A 25,710-nucleotide genomic window follows, 5' to 3' on the forward strand; every position below is an offset into this window, starting at 1 on the left:
AATCCATACAACTAGGTGCATGTCTGCCAGCTCACAGTTCATATATTGATGCATGCTCTTCGTGCGGCGACTACTGCTGAATGAGTAAACCAGAAATTTTCCCTCTTGCAAACTGATGAACAGCGCGTGAACCGACTTACGGTGGCGTTTCCAGTTATGGGTTCCTATGCAATTCACATTCCTTTAGATGTTACCCTACCTCCCCTAAAAGTTTGTACCAATATTTTTGAGACACCCTGTATATATAAAAATATATATATATAAGAAATTAAAATAAGGAAAACTTACTTGACCTAACATTCCACAAAAAGCCCATACTCTAAACATCTTCAAAGGAACACTTACAAGATACTAGGGGGGGGGGAAGAAATAATAAATGAAGAAATATATTATAAATTATTTTATTTGCTCTGTTACCAAGAAAAGTACTATAAGCAAAAATGTATATAATCAACAAAAAATAATAGAATATGAGTAGCTCAATCAGCACTGAATGACTATAATGATTTAATTATTATTTTTGTATAATAGGTCAGATTGTAATTTGGGATGGTAAGTACGTATAGTCTATATCCAGGAACAATATTGCAAGCAGTATAGAAAAGGGTACAGAAATGGTAAGTATATGTAGGAATAGGTCAATGAGCTTTATGATAAATCAGATTTCAGAACCCTGGAGGCATATCCTGGAAGTCAGCATCAATGGTGATTTAATAGGAATAATGCTGCCATAGAACCATTCACAGCCACACACAAGTAAACCAAAATCCAAGTTACCCTGATTCAAAGATGCAGAGTGGAAGGGGGGAAAAAAAACTATTTCTTAGTATGTCTAAATACTAATGATGTTAGTGTAGAGAAGCATGAATGTATACATTACCTCTGCCATATGCATATTTATTCATTGTAATAACATCCTGTACAGCAGCTGCTTATGACAAAAAGGAAAATAAAAAGCATACACCACTGAGAGGGTAAGGAAAACTGACAGCTATCTGCAATACAAGTTTCGGATTGCATCATTATCATGACAGAAGGCATGCGCAGTATTAGTGGTGCAGAAGGAGTGTATCTGTTCCGAGATTTAGATGTAGCAAAGAAATGGTGAGCACATAGGAATGTGCAGAGGTGTATTTGTCTAAGTGGCAAAAGAAGATACCCTTGAAAACTGCCAAGGTCCTTTGTGACTGGCTCAGCATTAGCACAGCTGAGCCATTCACGTGTTGTGTTGTGTTTGTATCATGAATTGTATTTGGTGTGTTATGTTGTGCAACTGGCCTCTTAGTGGCCTGCCAGTGGCAATTATCCAGGGAACTGCTGGCTGGCCCCAGCACAGAAAGAGAACCAGTTATTTTGAAACCTGGAGGCAACCTCCCAACCAATGGTTGCTAGACACTAGGCCCTGAGGATACACTAATGATATATCCTGAACAACCAATGTCTGGCCAGGAATGGAAAGGTAGATAAGAGAGGGGAAAGTATGGGAGGAGAGTAATAGGTTGTATGAAAGTATTAAAATGGTAGGGTGAGAGGAGACATCTCGCCACCAAGAGAATCCCACCTGAAGGTGGGATTCCAGCAAACTCCCAGGCCAAAGGCAAGCCCTAGGCATCAACAAAATTCCACCTCTGGTAAATTGGGGATCAGCTGGAATGCAAGAAGAGATAGGGTTAGAGATGGCTGGGGAACAGTTTATAAGCAGGGATGGGAAGTTTCCCCTGAATTTCACTCCTTAGTAGTCGGGGGTCAGCAGAGATCCCATGCAGGTCAGCAAAGGTCCATCTCTGAAGAGTCAAGGCTTATTTGCAGAACAAGGATGACAGTTCAGGACAGATCTTGGCAATCACTGGTGCAAGGGCTGGAGAAGAAACACTGTGTTGAAGGAGGGAGGGCATATAGAACATTGTACTGAGCCACTGTGTTGTGTGTTCCATTGTTCAACTGGCCTCTTAGTAGTCTGTCAGTGGCAATCACCTAGAGAATTACCAATTTAATACTTTGTATGATCTCTCATAGTTAATGGAGCACAACTAAGATATGCCATTAGGGCCAAGTTACACCATGAGAGATGCTGCAGTCTAGCTTATATCATTTAGCATTTAATGATATGTGCAAAGATATGTGAACATTAAAGAATTTGGTTCCTTTTGTTTTGCAGCTTCAATTCATAAAGATAAGTCTTTCCCAATATGTACTCATCACTCCTAATCTGTATCATGAGTTCTGAAACTTTATCCCAAATAGACTTCACTTTCTAACCTCTAATTTCCGATATACACAATAAATGCCAAAATAAAAGAAATTAATAAAATGCAAAATATTATGCACAGTAATAAAGAAGAAGAATTCAAAAAGTAACATTCCTTTTATTTTTGTGTGAGTACATGTGGTTTACACTGAAATACACATGTTGCTGATAAGTACACATCTTTAAACAATTAAACAGGATGAAATTGTCTAAGCAATAGCACTAGGAAGATACCATAGCAATCATCTGATAAGAAGCATTTATCTCGCAGATGCTTCAAGTGCAGTGAAAAGTGAAGGTCAGGCCACCAGGGGGAATAAAGAAAGAGTATACTAGTGACAAGTGTTCAAAAGGACTGAGTGGGCATGCATTGTCTTGCAACAACAGCACTGCTTTTGATATTCACACTGTGTGGGATAAAATCTAGCAAAATGATTCCTTGTGTGTTCCAAAAGAATAGTTTCCATCACTTAAACTTTGTTCTGGGTGGGGAAACAGATGCTTTCATACCATGGATTCCACCTTAGCCCTGGTAAAACAGCAAAACACCTATGTCTGATAAGTCTAATAAAGACAAAACCCAAAAATTCCACGCTGTTTCTGCACATTACAGGTGACCCCCACTTAACGCTGATAATTCGTTCCGTAAAAACAGAGCACTAAGTGAATCCGCATTCCCATAAGGTAACATATGTATTTGTGAGTTGCGGTCGGTGCCAAAGGATATTTCCTAATCAATAATAAATGGTAGTGAAAAGATGCACAAATGTTGGTCAAAATATTTAATGTTCAAATATTTGTACACATAAAACATTCTGCATTACATACATATATAATTATGTGGTAACTACTTACGTATCAAAATTAAACTTAATTCCAATTAAAATCATGAATTTAATTGATCTAAATTGATTTAATTTAATTAATGAATTTAATCATGAAAAATGTGTCATTTTGGGTTGAACTTTGGCCCTCTCCCAAATAAACTAAAAGGGGTATTAATTTCAAATCCCCTGCAGCATTACCACCCTACAATAAAGTCAACCGATCCTTCACCGCTTTGAAACCTGGCATGTTTTTTTCTTCTTTCAATATGAAACTTCTTTTAGGCATTCGTTTCCACAAAAGTCCTGCTTCATCTATGTTAAAAACATGTTGAGAAGTATAGCACACAATATCCCTCTTCAATAATTTTAACAAGTTCTTTTTTGAAAGTTTTGGCTCCTTCTGCACTTGAGGCTTCTCCTTGGATTTTAAATCTATTCATCAACCAGCCCTTACTAGTTTTGAATGTTTCCACATTTTTTTTTTTTAGGTGAGTTTTCTTCAGATCATCATATTGGCTAATCTCTCTCTCTCTTTTTTTTTTAATAATATTTAACTAAACTGAATTCTGCATTGGATATTATCTTCAATAAAATTAGTTAAAGTCTTTCCATTTCAATCCTAATAGCCGGCCTAGCCCTAGTTGCTTGCAGTGTAACAGCTATCTTTCCCGCTGCTAAAATTAATTCTTTATTTTTTTTATAATTGTTCTTACAGTTAGACTTGCAAGTCCTAAATTATGGCACACATCCGCTTGTCTTTGACCGGAATCGATTCGCTTCAAAACGTCTAATTTAATTTTCAAATTCAGTCTTTTTCTTACATTTATATAGTCTTCATACTGCGCTCAGATGTTGTTGCTTTTTCATTCCTATTGGCCATTATTAACTCTTCGAAAATGTAACTGCGTTGGTTGCATTAATTACCATACAATGTTCAAGTAAACTGTCCGTTTCGCACGATGTCTAATACGGTACTGAGTGATGACTAGACTTCGGACAAATGCATATAGCGTAAATATTACAAGCAATATACTTGATCATTTTTTTTAAATGTTGATCTCCGAACTACGTAACAAGTCATTGTACTGCAATTAAATTAGCGTGCAAGAAAATTTCACTGAGCGTGGGAAACATTTTAATTCTGTTTTGCTATTCATTTTCAAGCTATCGACTCCATCAAATGAAACGATTTCGTTAAATATGCCAAAAATGCAATCTGTAAAAGAGTGTTATAGTGATCTGTGACAGCGTTATAGTCAGATATGGGTTATAATATAAGAACAGCGTTATAGCGAATCAGTGTAAAGCAAACCACGTTATAACAGGGGCCTGCTGTATTAGGTTGGTGAGTGATGTTGCCATACATGCTATCTTGTGATCATCAGTCAATTGGTGAGCACCCTTCTTCTGTAGACTTATTGGGTGCCCATGTATTAATTGAGGGCTGAAAGATGGGGAAGTGAAATTAAACTAAAAATAAAAAGCTAAAAGATATCCCCATTTGGGAAAAGGGGTGCCTCTTTTTCCTAGTTAATCAAATTTAAAAGGCATATGATTGAAAACTGAACTTAAAAGCACATATCATTTAGCATGTAAATGGTATGTGCAGAGGTGTGCAAATATTAAGAGATCTGGTTCCTTATGCAGTGAATATTTAGTTGCTACAGATTCTCTTTTGTGTAATCTGTAATTCAATTGGTATCTGGCCAATATTGTGATATTATTAATATCTCTACTTTAGTTCAGTAGCATATGCATACAAACTTAATTCCATTTAATCACAGTCATTGCTAAAACTATAGCTATGGTAATGTACCCATACCCCAGTATGTGAAATTACTGCTTCACAATGATGCAAAACTCAGGTACTTGGTACCAAATTATCTTGACAGGTGGGAGAAAGATAGTTAAGTGCTGTTCATTTCCTGTAGAGAATAGTTATAATTGTTGTGATTACTGAAGAAAGAACCTATTTTTGAATATGAATTAAAATAGCTTAGCAAGTTAGTTAAATGTGATTTTCTCTTAACAAAACCATGTTGTGTGTCCCTCAGAATGTCACTGCTATCTAAATGCACTCTTAATCATTGTCTCCAAGACACTCCCTATCACTGAAGTCAGACTAACTGGTCTGCAGTTACCAACTTCACTCTTAGAACTGCCTTTATGTATTGGCAATATATTAGCTCTTCTCCAATCCAAAGGAATCTCACCAGTCCAATGATGTTCTTATAATTAACCTCAATTGTTCAATACACTCTCCAGCCACCTCCCTCAAAATCACTGGGTATATCCCATCAACTTGAAGAAATGAGTGCTTGCCCAGAAACAAATTCCAGGAGCCTTATATTGCCTTTTGGCTCAAAAGTTTTTTTTAATAAACAGTCACTGTAATTTTGAAATCACTAATTTTGTATATCCCAGCCTTCCTCAGCATGGTCCTTTGCCAGCAAAGACCAATGCAAAGTATGTATTCAATTTATCAGCAGTATTGGTTGGGTTATCTAAGACTTTCCCACACCCATTAGTACACAAAGGTCTAATCTCAATTGTTTTCTTTGGAAAAGGAGTTTTTCGTTCACATGAAAAACTCCTTTTCCCTATTCTTTGCCCCTTAGCCAATGATTTCTCATACTCAGCCTTGACCTCCCTAGCCTTATCTGCATTACTATTATAGACCAACTTGTATCTGCCATAGGCTTCAGTACTTTTCACACACTTTCCCATGCTGTCTTTTTCTGCTCTATCAGACTGGCGAACTCTGTATTCATCCATCACAGCATCCTCCTTGTGCTATATTTTCTCAATGATAAATATGCATTTGTAGCATATGCGATTATTACTTTAAAGGTATTCAATAATGTGGTCTAATGTATTCATCCTCCCTCTGCAATTTGCCCAATTAATATTTAGTTGCTAAAGATTCTCTTTTATGTAATCTGTAATTCGATTGGTGTCTGGCCAATATTGTGATATTATTAATAATAAATAACATGCCATGAAGCACCTTAAACTGCCATAGTCCCCTTATCTGAAATTAAAACCTGTGCCTTTACCTTTAATTAATTAAAGTAATTAAGTTTCACAGGCATTCTGTGGAAAACGTTGTCAAATTATTAAAATAATGTGAACTGCATGTTTGTGAATTAAAATTGAATGAAATGAACTGAAAATTAGGAAGCAAATGAAGGTGGGGTGTGTTTTTTTTTTTTTTTTTGCTGGTGCTGTATAAGCCTAGCTTCCTTTCCAATAACCAATACTGAATAAATTCTCTTTAAGAGAAAAACAATGTGCTTACTCACATTAACAAGGAACTTAATTACAAATTACCTTATATGTAACATGTAGATAAAAGTAAATATTGTAGAAAAAGCTCATTTTTTGCTGTTCATATAAATAAATATAAAAACATCCTAGTCACAAACCCTTCTTACCTCATGAAAAAATGCAGACACAAAAAAAACTGCAATGGATGCTTGGTTTTTTGAGTATCCATGTTTAAGTAATGGCTTGTACAAATGTCGTACACACCATTTATGAACAGGAATATTCCAGTTTTGCCAGAAATAGTGTACAGTTTCTGAATTCCTAAGAAGGTAAAAGTAATGAACAAATCAAAGCAGAAAAATAAAAATCATTTTATAAATTTTTGAAACTGTTAAATGAAATTTAAAAAGCATTAAAAATATCAGTGGAACCAAAAGAATTAAATGAAAATACTTCAAAAAATAAAATAAAATACAAATTATATTTCAGAACAGCTATACAAGGTTAAAGGAGTTAAAAATTATGATTTTAAATTGTGGTATATACATTCAAACACTGTATAAGGAATTTTGTCTCTTCACGCCAACCACTTGGCTATAGTGTGCATTATAAGGCTTTTAAGCATTTTTAAACTTTTATCATGTAATTTTAATAGAAGAGGTTAGTTTCATATTCTTAATCCCTGCACACACCAGCACTTTGAAAAGAGCTATCTAAATATGATTTTTATAGGGGACAGGAACCCCAACTCAATTTTGCTACAAAATGTAGCAAAATGGTCCCTAACACCCACCAAAGTATAGGTGCCACTTATAAAGTAAGTCGAATTAAATGAAAACAAGGAACTCACAGGGACATCAGTGCTTGTGAACCTGTGATTTCTCAATGAAGAGTTGGTGTTTCCTTTTATTTTATAAGTGATGCTCATACTTTGAGTGAAAGGGTACATCTCCTTATAGGGGATGTCATGCATTTTCACTACTGAGAGTGAGTGTTGCTTTGTCTTTTTCTTATTTTTATGATTTAATTTTATTTTGAATATTGGTGTAGCCTGTTACTCAGATAGCCAAATAATGCTGCCAAGCACAATCCTAATTGTAGTATTAATCTGCTATGTGTTTTGTAGTAACTAGTGTTTCTTTTTCTATAACAGTCATAGAAACATAATCATATTTGTATTTATAACAGTATTATCTCACTTATTTTTAGGTTATTTATCATGTGGACCTTTCACACCATATTTGAACTGAAAATTTTGAATGTCATGTTAAAATTAGACAGTGTCATGATTTAGATTTTACAGTTTCTAAGTTTAAATTTTGCCTAATTACTTTTTTTTCCCTCAATGGGAAAGTTGTTTCCCCCTCCTCCCAATTTAGCCTAAAAAGATCCTCAGTGTATCTATATATATATATATATATATATTTTTTTTTTTTTTTTTTTTTATGAAAACCCCAAATGAGAGGTATTAGAACCTATAGTACTTAGTACTGTGCTTGGGTTGGAGGTTGAGAAGACGAAAGAAGATATTTGTTGACATTAGACTTGAACTTCTGTAAAATGTAATTTTCAGGAAATACGTATGAAGGAAGGTTGTTCCAGAAAATGGCAGTTGATTGAATAAATGAGAAAGATGAAAAGTTGGTTCTGTGAGTTTGAAGTTGGACAGTATATGGATGTTGGTAGGTGGCGGCACTTGTTCGGACTGTTTTGAAAGAGAGAGAGAGTGGGAATTATAGAAGCCAATTCAGAACAAAAGTGCCCATGGCAGTATCTGTAGAAAAGGCATGCAGCAGAAACAGTATGTCTATGAGACAGAGTGGAGAGACTCTGTTAGAGAGGAGCCATTAATTAACCTAACTGCCCTCTTCTGAATGGAATCTAGAAGCCTGGGAGAGGTTTTGAGGGCACTGCCCCAGATGTGGGAACAATATTCCATGGTAGGGCAATTTGCGATTTGTACAGAGTGAACAGCTGTTTAGAAGAAAAGTAACACCGAGAGCAAAAGAGAAAACCAAGTTTTTTAGATGCAGAGGAAGCAATATTTGTAATGTGCTTGTGTCAAGAGAGATTAGAAGTCAGGGTAATCCCCAAAAGAAATATATCATTTTTCATAGAAATCGGAGTGTCACCAAAGATAAGCATAGGAGCAGAAGAATCCTTTTTGCGAGATAACACCAGACTGAGTTTCAGAAGGATTGAAATTAACTTTGCCCCACTGGAGATCGGCATTTAAGAAATTGGTAGCGGATATTTGAGAAGTTGAAGCTGATTGAGCAGGGCAAGGTTTCTCAAATGGAAAGTGGAATGCAATGTGCTATCATCGGCAAAACTATGGATAGGATTTCCAGTCAATGGAAGAAGGTCATTAATATACAAGAGGAAAAGAGTGAACCTTGGAGGACACTGGCATTAGTGGAGAAGTTAGAAGACAGAGAGCCATCTACAATCACCCTCAGTCAGCGATCAGAGAAAAAACTGGATAACCAATTACAAAAAACAGTTGGCAAACCATAAGATGGAAGCTTGTTTAGAAGAACTTTATGCCAAACACAATCGAAAGCCTTTGAGATGTCAAGAGCAACTGCTTGTGTTTCACTGAACTTTTCCATTGAATTTGTCCATAAATGAGTTGTTGTTATTATTTGGTTTTTAGGAGCATTAGCAACTAAGGCCATATTGCTCCGGGGATATGTGGTGGTCATTCCCTGACCTTTCCGCATCCTCTGTATTTGGTGGGCATGGGCTCGAACCCCGGTCTAATCAAGAAGCGTGTGCTACGCCTTGGTGATCCTGCCCACCTGGCTACGGAGGCACCCCATAAATGAGTAACATAAGCCTTGTAATACCAAATTGTTTGGCCTTGTAATGCCAAACAATATGAGGTTGGAAATAGCCATGAGATAAAAGCTCCACTGGAGAAGAGACAATCACCAAGTTGTGATCTGAGGAACCTAAAGGACGACCGTGTACTTAGAAGGGTTGATTGTGAGAAAAAGATCAAGAGTATTGGCTGTATGGTTAGGATTGTCCGGTATTCTTGTAGGTAAATGAACAATCTGTGCAAGGTCATTAGTAATTGCAAAAGCCTCTGCATATTGACCAGCTGGGTCGGTGTGACTAGAAAACTGAAGGCAGCTGGAGTTATGAACATTAAAATCACCGAGGAAAATTGCCTCACTGTTAGGAAAGTTGGACTGGAGAAAGTCAAGTTGCAAAGAGAAGAAGTCAAAGAGCTACAAGTGATTAGTGGAGTTGGGAGAATGGTAGAGACAACAGATGAATTTGACACAATGAGATGGAGATATTTTAAGCCAGAGAAGATTGAAAAGAGGAGATTCCAAATTACCAATTCTCTGACAGGGAATATCGGAACGGACATATGTACAAGTACCACCTTTGAGGCGAAAGGAATCATACAGTGAATAATTTGGGCAACTGAGATGAGCAGTAGTTGAATTAACCTATAACAGAGATTCTGTTATAAAAAGTACATGGGGTTTGGCAGACTGCAAGTGGAAATGGACATCGTTGAGATTAGAATTGAGACCACGTATATTTGTGAAATGAACTAGGAAGTGTTTGGGAGGTTTATATCTTTTTGCAGATAAGCTTATTCTATTAGTTTGACAATTCATGGTGTATTCAATAGTAAGAAAAAGTGGGGGGGGGCATGCTGTATGAAGTAATGAAATTTTTGGATATGGCGTACACATGGGAAGAATATACCCTGATCCTTGACATAACATAGCATCGATAATGTCCCCGGTATACACAGTACTCAGACTCCCTCCAGTCACTATCTGGCAGAGTAGAGGTAGTAAGATTATACACTAGCTGATCCAGAAGCCTCCTAAAGAGTTACCAATAGGTTCAATCCAGTGTACTAACTAGTGGCCAGCCTGCAAACACCATTTTAGAACTGTACCCTCGAAATGTAAGGAAGATTGGATCTCGCCATGACGTTCATCATAACCTCAAAAGTCATCAGTCATACTGAATGATGGAAGGGTTGACCGGAATTTAGCTCTGGAGACTAAACACGGGTTTCACCACTTCAAGCCTCCGATAAGCAAATGGTGGTATTGCACCGGTTGACAAGTCATCTACCACCGAGTACTGCCTGGTAACACAGAGAGGCAGCATTGCTCCATGTGGTGTGGGTGCCACACCGCGACCCCTGATTACATTGGTTCATATCTCGGTGGTCATTCACAGTGTGTTTGTGCATGGAGGTTATACCCAGGATTACTAACAGTTCCACCATCGTGAAGGTTCAAGCAAAGATTTGGCTGTTACAGACCGTCTGGACTTTGCAGAAATTGGGTCTACTTGACTTGAATGTCACCCGAATATCAGTTCCATCAGCGTTTTAGACTCCCAGGTAGCCAGTACAGCTTTTCTGGTATATATCTAAGAGAATGTCTGTGACATCCTCAAGGACCTACTCATACTTGAAAATGAAAAACTGATTTTATTTGAAGGTAAAAAAAGCCAAAATGGTTGTAGTGTGAGTAGAAGCAATGCAGATATCCTCATATAGCAAGTAGTTTTACATCTAAACACATACTGAAGACAAAGCTTCACATACCTTGAGTACTGTATACAGGTCTGGAGGCCTCATTTTAAGAAGGATGTAGAGCTGTTGGAACGAGTACAGAGAAGGGAAACAAGATTAGTGAATGGAACAAAGGGTTGCTCTTATGAAGAAAGGCTTAAATTTTGCAAATTACAGTGTCTGGAGACTAGGCACCTGCGAGGTGTATAAAGCCTTGAATGGTTTGAGTATGCTCGATGCTGATGGGATTCTTCCTCTTGCTCAGAATAATCACCTGAGAGGGCATAAATTCAAATTGAGGAAAGACAGATGTAGGATAGATGTGCAGACGTTTGCCTTGGTGATCCTGGGCGGGTAGTTGGTTGGTTGGTGGAAAAGACTTTCATCGTTTGTTGTGGAAGTTGATAAACTAAATAAATTTAAGGCTGAGCTGGACAGGTATTTGGAACGAACAGAGGGGTGAAATGGGAGCAGGTTTTTTTTTTTTTTTTTTTTTTTGGCTGATGCCGCATAAGCTTGCTTTCTTGCATCATATGCCTCTACTAATGCTAATAACCATTGTGCCTTTTAATTTAAACACCTGTATATTAAGACACTCTTCTACCACACAGATTGTAAAAACAAATTAGCTTTTAATGACACTTTACAAGCACAATATCATTGCTAAATTGTTAGCCAGTGATATTTGAGGATTTCTTCCAATTCTTATCACACCTTAAGTGAGGCTAAAGAAGAAAAAAGGCTTCATTCTCAGGGACAGCACTGCTAAACTACCAAATGAGTTCTTTTGGTGAGTTATTATTATAATAATAATAATAGTATTTAAATAACAATAGGTTTTAAAATAATAGTAATTTTAATAATAATAGGTACATTATTATTATTTGATTAGTATTATTAACTACTAATTAAAAAAATAAGTTATGAAAAATATGGCCATGCTACAAGCTCTTAAAATCAGTGTTTCATTCACTCTTAGCAATCACTTGAAATTAAAAAGTAGACAGTGATTCTCAATGTGGATTTTAATGTAATACACTACTAAGCAAAATGAGAAAGATCAATGTAAAAAGTGGGGAGAGGGGCGAGTTCAGCTTATACAGTGAACTGATGAAGCAGGAATTTAACGCAAAAAAGAGAAGTTGACTTATATGAATGTAAACCTGACAAGAGTTAAAGTTCATGGTGGCCACAAAAGATTAAATTCAGAATTATAAAAAAATTATTCAGAATAAATTTAAATTAAATTCAAAAGATATTAAATTCATGTCTTTTGAATTAAATGATAAAAAAAATTTAAATAATAAATAACTTGCAATCTTAACTAGTTAGTTCCAAGTGCTGAATTACTAAAAAAAAAGAAAAAAATATCGACTCACCACCAATCATTATAAAAGTTCCTATCAGCAAATTTCAGAAGCTCTGCAACAGTGTTCATTGAAGAATGAAACATCCAGTAAAAAAAGGTTAGCCATATAATGTGATTAGGAATCTATAAAAATTTGATCTTAATTAACAATAAAATCAGTTATATAAGAAAACATTTGACAAATTAAAAGAAATTCCATTTTTCCCCCCCTAAATTATACTTTTAGCCAACTGACAAATAAATGTCCAAAGTGCACAAATTCCTTAAGATGCTATGTATTGAAGAAAAGTACTACCGTATATTTCAGTGTACGAGTCTACTTAAAGTATTAAAAAACGGTGTGAAGTTAAGGTTGGCTTATATCCCAGGTATAAAATCTTAAGCTTGATCCAAGGAAGTTGCTTATTATTATAAAGATATGAATTAATATAACTATATTTACAATTTATTATATACATATTTTTACACAAATATATATTGCTGTTCATCTTTTAAAACCTAAAAACTTTTTCATGGGATGAAAACAGTTGTGGAATTCATTGCGAGTTGTTTTCAGATTTAGTTTTCAACTGAAGTTCAGCTACTTAAAGCCTCTCATGTAACGTACACAAATAGCATTAATGAGAGTACAGCCACTCCTCGGCTTACATAAGGGTTCATTCCATGGGACTGTACGTATGTTGAAATTTCCCTAATTATGCAGCACTTGCAACTATGTGCGCTGAATTTGATTGAAACAAAAATGAAATGTTTGGTGAACATGTAAATAGAATTATTTATTCAATTTTTTTTTTTTATCTTATGTTACAAAAGTGTACAAAAGTACAAAATTTCAAAATTAGAAAAAGAGAGAGGAGGCATCGTCGAGCATCGTTGCCAGAATTAACTCTCCAGCTGATAAGCATGCCGCTGTGGAAGTTAAGGGCTGTGGAGATTGAGAAATGATCTTTTCCAACACATCGCAAAATTTCTCTGCAGCTGCAGAAACGGCACTGGCAACTTCACCACCTACTTTAATGTGTTGGAAACCAGCATGATGTTTAAACTTATTAAACTACCTGTTGCTTTCCATGAACCTGGCTTGGGGTTCACCGTACTTATCCTTAATATCTTCATAAATACTTCTTGCTTTTGCTTGAATGGCCATTGGACTCAGGGGCAATTGCTTCTGAATCTGATTTTCCATCCATATTATTAATAGCTTTTCCATCTTCGAAATAGCTGAATGCTGTTATATCACTGTTGATCTTACATGCATTGATCCTTTAACGTGTTCTTTTATACATGCACTGTCCCTTAAAATAGTATTCACTATTGAAGCAGTGAGACCTAATTCTGTGCAATAGATGACAAACTTTGTCCTGCTTTGTACTTCTTAATAAATCATCTTCATTTCTAAATAGATTTTGTTTTGTTTCCTAGCACTGCCAGCATTTGCACTTTCCGTTGGTTCCTTTCCCTTTACCATAGTAATAAGTAAATAGGAATGAAGAGAAGATTATAAAATGTGTTTTTTATATGATTGAAGATTGTTTGTTTGGGTTTTTTTTTTTTTTTTTTTAGTAGCATTAGCAACTAAGGCCATATTGCTCCGGGGATATGTGGTGGTCATTCCCTGACCTTTCCGCATCCTCCATATTTGGTGGTGACGGGCTCGAACCCCAGTCTAATCAAGAAGCGTGTGCTACGCACTGCTGCTCCTGCCCACCTGGCTAGGAGGCGCCCAATTGAAGATTTCAGTTTATTTCACCATAATACTGTAACATAAAAACCCACAGAATTCCAGTTATCAGTATCGCAAATGCAATAAGATCGAGTTTACCACCTGTTTATAATAGATTGCACTAAAAAGAAAAGCCCAATAAACTGGAAAGCGCAAACTGTTTTTATTGTTTTATGGTAGTGACCTCCAGAAATGTACTTTAGAAAAATATCACAAAGGCGTTTAAAACTAATTCTTACAACGGAACATAATAACAATGAAAGTGTAGTGCAATTTCCATTAGAAAAATGACCTTTTAGAGAGATAAATAGCTTAGTTATATAGTGAAAATTTCAACTTCCAAGGTCTTCGAACGAATTACCAAAAAAAAAAAAAAAAAAAAAACAATGTGTTATTGGGTTCACATTTTGATATTTTCATGATACCTCCATTTATTCCTACAAGATGCAAAATACGTTTCCACGTTTTTTTTGTTTAAGTTTGCACCGGCCGGAAAAAAACTTACATAAAGTCAAATTTTTGTAAGTCGAGTATTACTTAAGCTGGGCAGTGCTTGTAATGTCATGTTATCATCTATGCCTGTAGGTCCTGGTTTTGTGACCATCACAACATAAAGGAGCACTGCATACTTTAACCAATTTTCAATAATCTTTTCAGTAGTTTACTACACAGTGTAATACAAAAAAAGTTTAAAAAGCAGAAATTATTGAATTAAAAAGTAGACAGTGATTCTTAACGTGGATTTTAATTACACTAAGCAAAATGAGAAAAATCACTGTAAAAAGTGGGGTTGAACACTGTGAACTGATGAAGCAGGAATTTAAAGCAAAAAATAGAAGTTGACTTATATGCCAGAACATATGGTAATATATTTCCTTTTAGGAATGACAACACAAAGAGGCCACATTCTCCAACTTCACTAAAGTACTCAAGGCACTGTAATTAACTCAACTCAGAAGGTCAGTTAGTAGCAATTATCTGTGATGATAGTTTGTGTGAATTTAAAACCAACATTACTAAAAAAATACACAGCAGAGAATATCTCCACTTTGACTATTGAAACCCATGGGCTGAACTCCCTAAGAACATGGCAGTTACTTTCAAGATTGAGTCACAGGACTGAATGAGTGAAATGTTGCACAAAGTTGGATATCTTCAAATTTTAAAAGCATATATAGTGCATAATTTCTCCCCCTCCCCTGGTTGGCAATTCTATTTTACTATAAAACAAAATATTAAATTTATAACTGTAATAATTTAACATTCTGATCACACCATCACCTCAATGTTTTCAAGCACTTTGTTAATTTCTGGTGATTTTTCCTTACACAACTCATCCACATTATCTTCTGATTCACTCCCTGTATCCCTGGCCTTCTGTTTGTTGATTATCTTCCCACTGTTCAGAGAGGCTGCAATTTCCTCCTTGCTCAGGTAATGTGCAACTGGAGCTTCTGCATCCACCTCAATCCAAGCAGCCAGGTCATTTGTGCCAAGACTCTCAACAAGTACATTACAAGTAGCTTTTGCTGCTTGTAAATGCTGATAATTCAAGGTTATTATCGGTGATCTCGTCTTTCCCAATACATTTTTTCCAGCAGTTTTCAATTACTTTTGAGCTTACTTTCTCCCATGATAATCCAATATTGTATGCAAGGTCCTTTAGTGTTAATGTTTTCAGAAACTCTAGAACTTATGAATTCAAGAGTTCACCAAGATAGCAGCTTTGAAGGGTTGATTAATGCTCTTATCCATGGGCTGAATTAGTGCAGCTGTGTTCCTTGACAGAAACATGATTCTGATCATGTCAATTTTCAATTTCAGGACATCAGCTGAAGGATGAGCTGGACAGTGATTCAACAATCATAGAGCCTTTTCTTCAAGTTTTTTGGAAAGCAAGTGGCATCACCTGATGGTACAAACTCACTTTCAAACCATGAAGCAAAAATATCATTCATCATCCAGGCACTGAAACTATTTTTATAAATCCATCCTTCACTCAGAAAGGTGTAAGGTTTAAGTTTTTCTGGCATGTTGACAATGAAGACTAATACATCAGGATAAGGTCAAAATTATAAAGACAAGGATTTTTGTTAATCTTTCTGAATTTTTTTCTGGCTTAGAAAATGCAAGTATGATTGCATTATGCGAAGCGGCTGGAAACTGCTCTTCAAGATATATTGTGATAGAGAAAGATCAGAATCCATAAACTCTGATGAAAAATGTTTAATCATCTCATAATGGATGTTGTCTGACCCAACAGCATACTGAGTGCCATTTTAAGTTCTCATTTTGTGAATGGCCTGTTGAGGCTTCCAAGTTGTTGGAAAATAGTCTTAATGGCTTAGGAACAGAAACTCTGGGAAATAGGATGTTTCTGCAGATATTCTAGAAAAATTTTCCCCTAGAATTTGACAATTGCAGTTAGGTCCGCAATTGCACATCCATTATGTAACATAATTCATTTAGGGCTATAGCCTCAGGTTCTGGATTATATATCCATTATATTTCACAATCAATGAAGGGTGCACTGTATATTTGTCCATTTTCCGGATTTCATCACAAAAGCCCTGGGTACCAAGCATTCTGTGGCCAAGCAATTTTTGTGCATAACTCAAAGTGTTATTCAAAAGAGCCTTTCAGTGAACACATTTTGTTTCAACTACCGTTTTCTTTATTTATAAACTCGAGTAGCTCTTTTGCACTACAAGAAATAGTGCAAAGGCCCAAAAAGGAAATCCCCCTTTGTTTTTTTTTCTAATAGTATTAACCAACTAATTCAGCTTCATAGCCACCTTGTGGCACTGCTCCTGTCTCTCCGTGAAAAACCTGGTGGTAAAGCTAACCCCCAGGGCCAAAAAGAGCAAAACATGGACTGTGACAATTTTCCACCAATAAAGACCATAAATCCAAATCCTATGGATTTGCATCAACCTGATAATAACTCAATCGATCTAAAGAGACTGAGTATGGATGCTCCCTGAAAAGGATATCCAAGTTTTCTGATTCTGCATTCTCTAACAAACCAGTCCTTAGGCAATCTATCGAATTTCTCATAGAGAAATGTCTTGAAAGCATAGCTAGTTCATAGCTGACTAAAATTTGGCAACCTGCTGGTTAAAACCACCAGTGCTCCAAACACTGAGTCTCTACTCAAACTCGCCTCACATTTGGTGGAGTTCCAGTTAAGGTGTCCCCATGTGTCCACACTCAATACTTTGAAAGGTGTAATTTCAGAATGGGACCTAATTAATGTTTTGGAGGAAGAAATCATTCAGGAACTGCAGGATCAGAGGAGAATAGTGACATTAAGATCACCAAACTTACCTTCATCAGTGAAAGCAGAGTACTTTGCAATGCCACATTCGCTCGTATACTCTAAACCCTATAAGATGTCATAACTGTCAGAAATTTGGACACTTTCACACGGTCTGTCGAGGTGACTCAGTATGTTTTAATTGTACAGCCTTCACTTTGTCCCAATCATAAAGGAAACCACCCAGCCTTCTCTAAAAATTGTGAACAGTGGAAATAAGAGGAAAAAAGTCAGAAATTAAGGTATCATTTTCAAAAGTAAGAAAACAATTACAACTACAGATATCAAGAAGTACATATGCTAAAGCCTCTTAAAGATTTCATTCAGTATTAGTCCAGACTGATACATCAATACCAACCAAGCATCTCTAATTCTGAATGGGCTCTATCTTTGCTCTCTTCTGTACCTCAATCTTCAAAAGCAAGAAATTTCAAACAGAGCTAACAACACACCAGTCATGAATGATACCACCTGCTGCTCAATCAGAGAAATCATATCTCATTAGCAAAAAGGCTATTTGACTCCTTCCTTATGGATACCAATGAAATTTTCAATTATAAATAAATCTAAACCATTCTGGAGATCAATCCAAAGGATGAAATAGACATAAGAACTATTTTCCCAAATAGAGATAAAATGAAATGAAAATGACTGCCTCAAACAGACTTTCAAAAAGCTGACAGACTCAGCTTCATCTAAATAGAAACAATGAACATCATCCAATTGAATTGCAGAGTATTTCACAGCAATACTGATGACATCCACAAGATAATTAAGCATCATAATCAATAATGGACCCAACATCATCTTATGTTGGGTCCATTATTGTTTTCTGTATTTATAAATGATATTGATGATGGTATATCAAGCTTAATGTCCAAGTTTGCAGATGATACAAAGGTTGGCAGGGTTGTCAAGGACACTACTGACACTATGCTGCTGCAACAGGATCTGGAAAGGTTGAGCAGATGGGCTGAGAGGTGGCAAATGAAGTTTAACATTGACAAATGTAAAGTACTACACATGGGAAAAAGCAACCCCAGAGCAACGTATCAACTCTGTGGTACTACACTGACAGTGGTAGAGAATGAAAGGGACTTGGGGGTGATTGTGCAGGCAGATATGAAGTTCTCTGAGCAGTGCAGACGGGCTGCAAGAGTAGCTCATGGAGTATTGTCAATGATATACAGGAATTTTTCCAGCAGGGATAAGGAGGTGATTATTCCATTGTATAAGGCAATGGTCAGGCCACACCTAGAGTACTGTATACAGGTCTGGAGGCCTCATTTCAAGAAGGATGTAGAGCTGCTGGAACGAGTACAGAGAAGGGCAACAAGATTAGTGAATGGAACAAAGGGGTGCTCTTACGAAGAAAGGCTTAAGTTTTGCAAATTACAGTGTCTGGAGACTAGGCACCAGCGAGGTGATCTGATAGAGGTGTATAAAGCCTTGAATGGTTTAAGCATGCTCAATGCTGATGGGATTCTTCCTCTAGCTCAGAAAAATCACCTGAGAGGGCATAAATTCAAATTGAGGAAAGACAGATGTAGGATAGACGTGCGGAAATTTGCCTTTAGCCAGCGGGTGGTTGGTTGGTGGAACAGACTGCCATCCCTTGTGGTGGAGGTTGATAGCCTAAATAAGTTTAAGGCTCAGCTGGACAGGTATTTTGAACGAACAGAGGGGTGAAGTGGAAGTGGGTTTTTTTTTTTTTTGGCTGATGCTGCATAAGCTTGCTTTCTTGCATCAAATGCCTCTACTAATGCTAATGCTAATGCTAATAATCCAGTTGGCACTTGCTTATAGGAGACATATTTAACGTCTAGGGTATCTCCCTCTATAAAAAAAAAAATTACTCTTTTCGAACAAGACAGACCTGTTAGAAATGATGCTCATGGAGGGGTGGCCATTCTCATAGATTCACAACTCCCTTGCAAATGCATTCCTTTACTTCGTAGACCTCTACTGAAGCTGTTGCTATGCACATAGCTATTGACATTACTCTGACACTTGTTTCAATCTACCTGCTACCCAATCATCCTTGTACCATTCATGAACTTGAAGATCTTATTTTATAGCTGCCAACCCCTTTCTGTTTATTGGGCGACTTCAATGGACACCAATTGTGAGATTCTCCCAATGCAAACGGACAAGGACAACTCACTGAAATGCTCACTGACAGACAAAATCTAACCATACTAAATACTGGCTCACCAACTTACATCCATTGTTCTCCCAACAGGTACAACCTCTGCAATAGATCTCTCTATCTGCTCTCCAATCCTCTTTCCTACTATCAAGTAGACAGTTCTTAACTATCTGCTCAACAGTGACCACTACCCATTAATCTGTAAAATTTAAAACATTACACTCCATAACTTAAGAAAACTGCATAAAATAGAAATTTTCCAAAGCAGATTGGGTAAAGTACACTTCTCATGTATCTTTTGATAATCAGATCATCGAATCTCATCCAACTAACAGTTGCCGACCATATTACGAAACAAATTCTAGCAGCTGCATCTACTGCCATCCCACAATCACAGTTAAGCTCCCATATAACCACAAAATTATTGGTGGAATGAAGTCTGTAAAGAGTGCCAAAAAAGAAAAAACCAAGCGTAGAATCTATTCTGCAAAAATCCTACCACCAACAATATTATAAGAGACTCAACTCAGGGCCAAGGCCCACCACATCAGGAAGAAAGAAATTCTTGGATTTGACTTACAACTTCAATTAATAAAAATACTGATTGTAAGAATAATACTGAGAAAAATAAAGCAACTAAATGGCAAATTTCCTCCATTATCCCCTACAATTTTCAATTTAAAAGCTCTACTCCTGCAGAGATTGCTAATGCTCTAGGCACCATATTCTCACAGTTGTCTACCTCGACTGCATATGATCTCTCATTTCAAAAGATTTAAGTTTTAGCTGAAAAATCTCAACTGAATTTCTTTGCCATACAATCAGCCACTTAGTGCTTGAACTTCAAGAAGCAATATATACCTCAAAGAACAGTGCTGGTAGTCCTGACAGAATATATTACATTATGCCCCAATACTTAGATAACAAATCATTATCCCTGCTGCTGACTTTTTACAATTACATCTTCATTGATCATTCATTTCCCACTTCCTGGCATCATTATGTACTGGCAATTCCAAAACCAAGATAAGATCACTCTAGTCCTCACAACTATAGACCCATTTCTGTTACCAGCTACTTGAGCAAATCCTAGAAAAATGATACACTGCCAACTGACATGGTATTTTGATTTCAAAAATCTAATCTCTGATAATCAATTTGATTTTAGAAGAGTGGGAGGAAATAAATTATCCCTAGATCTCATGGTCAAAGGTGAAATAAACATCAAGAATGCATTTATCTGAAATGAGTATCTTGTTATGCCTTGACATAGAGAAGGCCTTTGATACCACATAGCATTTTGGTATCTTGAAAGATCTTCATTCTCTTGACCTGAGAGGCCACTTACCATATCTTATACAAAACTTCCTCAGCACAGATCTTTTCAAGTCCGCTGTCAGCAAGTCCTCTCGTACATCTATATACAAGAGGAAGGAGTCTCACAAGACTCAGTTCTACCTTATTTGCAATAAGAATAAATCATATAACCAAATGTATTCCCAACCCTGTCTGTAAACTCATACCTCTATGCCAATGATCCGTTTCTTGCAGTTCACAGAATGAGCTTCATTGAAAGCAACTGCAAATCTCACTTAATAATTTTGAGCTATGGGTGATGCAGTATGGGTATCGACTATCTCATCAGAAATCTAGTATCATACACTTTTGTAACAAATGAAAGTTGCATCCTGACCCAGAGCAACACTTAACAAATCATCCTAGCTCAATTATGAATAGCATCCACCTCCTTGGCCTGATTTTCGATAGTAAAGTGAAATTCTTAGAATACATCAAACAGCTATGGACTACTTTCCAAAAAAAAATAATTAATTAACATACTCAAGAGTTATTTCTTCTGCAACACAGGGTGCAGACTGCTACACCTTGTTTCAGTTGTATAGAACTCTAATTAGGTCTCACCTTGATTGTGGCACCTTGATATAAGACTCTGCTAAGGAAAGGGTGCTAGTACATCTTGCTGCTATTCAACATTCTGCTGTCAAGACTGCTATAGGTGATTACAGAACATTGCCATTACAAAGTCTTTATATTGAGGCCCATGAACTTCCACTGAATCTTAGCAGAAAAATGTTACTTCCGAATTATGCAGCTAAAATATGAAGCCTGCCTACCCACCCCATTTGGCAATACTTAGTGATTCACAATTTACAATATACTCTAGAAATAAAACCAGAGCAATTCAGCCTACTGGTATCAAAATTGCAGGCGTTTTCACAAACTTGGGATATGCACCTCGAAAAAAGTCCTCCAAGATCCAAACAGTTCAGATCCAAACAGTTCCATGGTCCTATATTAAACCATCCTGTGACAATTACTTCCTAAACTGGAGAAAACATTCTCTTACAAATATCAACATACAACTCCATACTGCCCACACACAAAATTATCCACATTTTACAAAAATATATACAGAGGATCAAAGTCTGATACTGGAGTGGGTGCTGCAGCCATTCTCCCTTTTAACACTGTCTCTGTATCACTTCCCACTGAATGTAGCAACTATACAGCTGAATTATGCAACATCAAGTTTGCCCTAGAAAATATTCTCCATCTATCCACCAAAAAACGTATAATATATACGAACTCACACAATTTGTTTCGTGAATTTCCATACAATTTTCTGCTGGCTGGCTGGTTAAGTGGCCAATCAAATAACACAACACAATGCTAAACACAAACCTACAGAACATGCACAAATCTGAAATACTATAACAGACAACAATGGAGGATTTAGGTGATCCCAGGGAACTGCCCAGACAGAAATACATACACCACCATATTCAAATTCTGCATCCCTTATGTCTGCGTGGTACCATGTTTCCAATACCCCTACAATCTCTGCATTTGATAACTTAACGAACACTTCAAATTTATTTACTATACTCCTAACATTAGTATGTAAGTATATATATGTATGCTTGTTTTTGCTCTTAGTAACAGAGTCCATACATTTGCTTGTCCCATGAGGACTTCCAGAAGACCTTCTAATCTTCCACACCTTGTTTCTCAGCTGAATGTCCCAATATGTTGCATGGATTTACACTTTTTATCCTGTATCGTATGTGTTATGTATGTGGTAACGTAATGAACATCCTCTTTCTGGCTTTGCACTCTTTCATTTCTCCCAAATTACTTGATTCCTATCATTGCTTCCAGATTAAGAGTAATCTATACCCAAAATTTTTCTGTTCATTATTTATTGCTTCCCAGTTAAAATAAAATGGTCAAAACAAACTGATCACTTAGATATGTGTCAATCCTCCACTGAAATTTTCTGTTTGATAATGACCCAGTGTATATTTGTGCTATTATATATTACACTAGAAAACTCTATAGTATTCTTTGAAGAGACATGGGGAATAAAAAAAAAAAAAAAAAATTTGTTAGAAAATAAAACTAACATTAGAATTCAATTTGTTAAAACCACAATTAAATTTGTTTTGTTACATTTTTTAATAATTATATATGCAAAATATTAACAGATTTGACACAGTTTTAGGGTATTTACACAGCATAAAGCAATAAATTTCTCCAATACAAAGAAAGCAGGGAGGACCCAATCCATCAGTTTAAATTCTGAAGTCATCAGCATAATGACTTTTCAGAGTTTTATTGTTTGTAAATAATTTTTCCCTGATAATCTAAATTCTTATTACTATAATTCTGATATCTAACAAATGATATGCTCCTCACTGAAAACTGATATTGAAATACTTACAGCAAGCTTCAATAGCCTTTCTAACATCTTGGAATAATTCATCTCCTTCAAAATAATAAATAAATGCAAAATCAGCAAGCTATCTATTTCTGTTATATATAATTTCAATACAGACAATTTAGTATTTTGGTATAAAACAAAATGCTAAAAATTTCTTTTTAACTTCATTCACTTTACAATCGATCATCTTTCTGCTATTGTCTGCACCAATACAAAGTGCTAAGTGATATATAGCATTTAAATTTAAAACCCATTAACCCAGTCTAAAATAATAAATAATTTACTTCAAGTCGGAATAATCTTTATACATCAGAAAATGCTTCAAATTATTGTTGCTTTTTTTTTTTTTCTTTTTTAAGCACATTCTCAAATGTATAAAAGAAACCTGTCTGTCTGTCTGTCTTCATTTCCATCTGTCTATATATATATATATATCAGCTAAACTCCCAGTGGATGAATTTTCATGAAAATCTGACCAAACAAAAATCAGCAAATTTTGATTAGTTTTCTCCTATAAACATTAAATTATTTCTACACATAAATGGAAGTATGTTTTGGATTTTAGAGTATTACTTGATAAGGAAATGCCAGATCAACACCAAATTTTTAATTTAAGCTCTGTTAGTTCCTGGAAAGGTTTTGAGATTCCTCCCCAACTGAAACTTATATTAATTTAAAAAATACAGAGATCACATATGCAAATTTATATTTTAATTTAAAATGGATCAGGTATTGCATAAAGTTGGATATACAAAAGTTTACTGTAGCTGGGTTGTTAATTTACATAACCCAAAAAATTATATTAAACATTATATAATCAAAATCACAAACATCTTAAATACAATGTACTGAAATTGCAGTTACTATCAATATATTAAAAAAATACTAGCATTAGCATATGGTGCAAGAAAGCAAACTTATACAGCATTAGCCAAAAAAAAAAAAAAAAAACACCCCTTCCCACTTCACCAATCCATTCTTCTTATTATTATTATTATTATGAGCCATATGGTGCAAGGAAGCCGAGGCTTATGCTGCACCAGCCAAAAAAAAAATTTGAATATGAGAGAGAAAAGTAGGAGGAAATCACCAAAAGAGAGAAGAATGATGATATCCAGCTCAGGACCCTGGGTGTGTCAAGCCCATACTCACCAGATGTGAGCCCCATCCCTCCAAAAGCTTGTCCAGTTCTTCTTGAATTCATTTAAGCTATCAACTTCCATGACAAATGGCAGTTTGCTCAGCAATCAACTACCCTGCTGGCTAAATTTCCACACATCTATTCTTTTTTTTTTTTTTTTTTTATGTAGACCCCAAACACGAGAGATATTAGAACCTATAGTACTTGGTACCGTGCTTGGGTTGGAGGGTGGGAAGACAAAAGAAGATATTTGTTGACATTGGACTTGAACTTCTGTAGACTGTAATTTTCAGGAAATACGCATGAAGCAAGGTTGTTCCAGAAAACGGCAGTTGAATGGATAAACAAGGAAGATGAAAAGTTGGTTCTGTGAGTTTGTAGTTGTACAGTAAATGGATGTTGGCTAGTGGCGGCACGTGTTCGGACTGTTTTGAAGGAGAGAGCGGGAATTATAGAAGCCAATTCAGAAGAACAGTGCCCATGGAAATATCTGTAGAAGAGGCGTGCAGCAGAAACAGTATGTCTATGAGACAGCGAGTGGAGAGAGACTATTAGAGATGAATCATTAATTAACCTAACTGTGCTCTTCTGAATGGAATCAAGAAGCCTGAGAGAGGTTTTGGGGGCACCACCCCAGTTGTGAGAACAATATTCCATGTTAGGACAGATTTGCGATTTGTACAGGGTGAGCAGCTGTTTGGAAGAAAAGTAATGCTGAGAGCGAAAGAAAAAACCAAGTTTTTTAGATGCAGAGGAAGCAATAGTTGTAATGTGCTTGTGCCAAGAGAGAGAGATTAGAAGTCAGGGTAATCCCCAAAAGAGATATATCATTTTTCATAGAAATCGGAGCGTCACCAAACATAAGCATAGGAGCAGAAGAATCCTTTTTGCGAGATATAAGACAAGACTGAGTTTTAGAAGGATTGAAATCAACTAATTTCTCTTTGCCCCACTGGAGAATTACCTGAAAATCAGCATTTAAGGAATTGGTAGCAGATTTTCGAGAAATTGAAGCTGACTGAACAGGGCAAGTTTCTCAAAATGGAAAGTGGAATGCAATGTGCTATCACCAGAAAAACTATGGATAGGATTTCCAGTCAATGGAAGAAAGTCATTAATATACAAGAGGAAAAGAGTGGGGTAAAGAACTGAACCTTGGGAGACACCGGCATTAGTGGAGAAGTTAGAAGACAGAGAGCCATCTACAATCACTCTCAGTGAGTGATCAGAGAGAAAACTGGATAACCAATTACAAAAAACAGTTAGCAAACCATAAGATGGAAGCTTCTTTAGAAGACCTTTATGCCAAACACGATCGAAAGCCTTTGAGATGACAAGAGCAACAACTTGTGTTTCACTGAACCTTTCCATTG

At 36.2% G+C, this 25,710-nt stretch overlaps 1 protein-coding gene across 1 annotated transcript in view; it reads right to left on the reverse strand.

Annotated features, from left to right (window-relative positions):
* The window catches only part of mdy (diacylglycerol O-acyltransferase), a 143,116-nt gene that overhangs the window by 3,342 nt on the left and 114,064 nt on the right, over positions 1–25,710 (reverse strand). The window contains exons 11-14 of the mRNA XM_090376920.1: positions 23,197–23,241; positions 12,280–12,392; positions 6,510–6,663; positions 289–351 (exon numbers count right to left, since the gene is read on the reverse strand). Coding sequence (XP_090233046.1) covers positions 289–351; positions 6,510–6,663; positions 12,280–12,392; positions 23,197–23,241 — 375 coding nt within the window. The remainder of the gene's footprint in view (positions 1–288; positions 352–6,509; positions 6,664–12,279; positions 12,393–23,196; positions 23,242–25,710) is intronic.

The sequence above is a fragment of the Mastigoproctus giganteus genome, chromosome 7 (assembly GCF_048544385.1).
Source record: "Mastigoproctus giganteus isolate SK-2022 chromosome 7, ASM4854438v1, whole genome shotgun sequence".
In the NCBI taxonomy this organism is placed as follows: domain Eukaryota; kingdom Metazoa; phylum Arthropoda; class Arachnida; order Uropygi; family Thelyphonidae; genus Mastigoproctus; species Mastigoproctus giganteus.